The sequence below is a fragment of the Arachis duranensis genome, chromosome 3 (assembly GCF_000817695.3).
Source record: "Arachis duranensis cultivar V14167 chromosome 3, aradu.V14167.gnm2.J7QH, whole genome shotgun sequence".
Taxonomy (NCBI): Eukaryota; Viridiplantae; Streptophyta; class Magnoliopsida; order Fabales; family Fabaceae; genus Arachis; species Arachis duranensis.
The window spans coordinates 20,865,464-20,866,695 of NC_029774.3; the positions used below are offsets into that span (position 1 = coordinate 20,865,464).

The 1,232-nt window shown below is 34.9% G+C and overlaps 1 protein-coding gene across 1 annotated transcript; it reads left to right on the forward strand.

Moving 5' to 3' along the window:
* Positions 1-632, forward strand: LOC107477890 (uncharacterized; the record flags this gene model as incomplete). Its single annotated transcript, XM_016097976.3, is given in 1 exon segment — positions 1-632. A coding segment is annotated over 1 exon segment (390 nt), but the record flags the coding sequence as incomplete, so codon positions are not given.
* Positions 633-1,232: the final 600 nt, after the last annotated feature.

A 1,232-nucleotide genomic window follows, 5' to 3' on the forward strand; every position in this document is an offset into this window, starting at 1 on the left:
AGCACCCTTGTCCGAAACTCAACCCTCTCTTTCAGTCGCAAATACAGATACGAGTCACTTGGGCAGCTTCTTGGCAGGGACAAAATGGTCAAATCAATTAGTTACAGGCGCAGAAGAGCCAAGCAGAGGCAAATCTTTCTCACAACTTACAAGTTATCTTCTTTGAACGATGATGATTTTCATGTTGTGGACAACGGTGACAGTAATAATAATAATAAGAACAAGAAGCCTGCGATGAAGAAGGTTGCCGTTAAGGTTAAAAAGATTGTGGCCTCTGTTTTGATGTTCATGAGAACTGCTTCTTTCAGATCTTCGTGTAATAATCCTAGGACCTCTTCTGCCATAGCTGATGCAACATCTCCGCTATCAAATAGGAAGAATCGATTCTGAAGATATGATAGAGAGAAGTAATTGACTAAATGAATTGTGTTTATATAAATTTTATGGGACTCTGTAATTTTTGTTCCTAAACGAGGCCATCAGGTATGTGTTTTATTAAACCGATTTCTCTAATACCATCTTATTTTCTACTAGTTTATGTTGCAGAAAGAGGGAATTGAGAAATTGTTCTGTATATAGTTTATGCTTCTGAGTAGTTGTTGTTGGCTGATTAATTTGCTGCCATTTTTCAACTTTGGCTCTCTTATCTCTATGCAAAATCTTTCGTTATTAGGTTTAATGTTACAGTTTTCAGCATGATTATTTTGTCACTCCATGGGTAAATTTAGAAAGCAATAATAATAAATATAATAATTTAATGTGAGCAAAGGTTGGGGCAGGCCTATTTGACCTTTGTGTAAATGTAGGGAAGGAAATAGTTGTAGAAACTAGAAAATAGGAAGTATAAATTAAAGAAAGAAGAATCACAACACCATGTCCACGGAGACTTTTCAATCATTCAACTGATACATAGTAGAGTCCCTCCCACTTGTTCTTCTTTCAGTTATTACAAAAAGGGAGTATTACAAACACATGTTTAGAAATTAGAATGGAGGAATAATGCACTTCAAATTTCGAAGGCGTATTCCACGCGGAGATTCGAATTCGCGAACTCTAAGTGAATATAAGGAAGTTATGCTAGTCGAGCTATAACTCTTTGGCATAGCGTTTGAAAGTTGGTTCGAAAACATTAAAGAAATAAAATTTGTTAATATGTGATTTCTATTATTGTTACTCTTTCATGTTGAGAAGACATAAAAGATAAATTCTAACCAACTCTCTCATAAATAAAA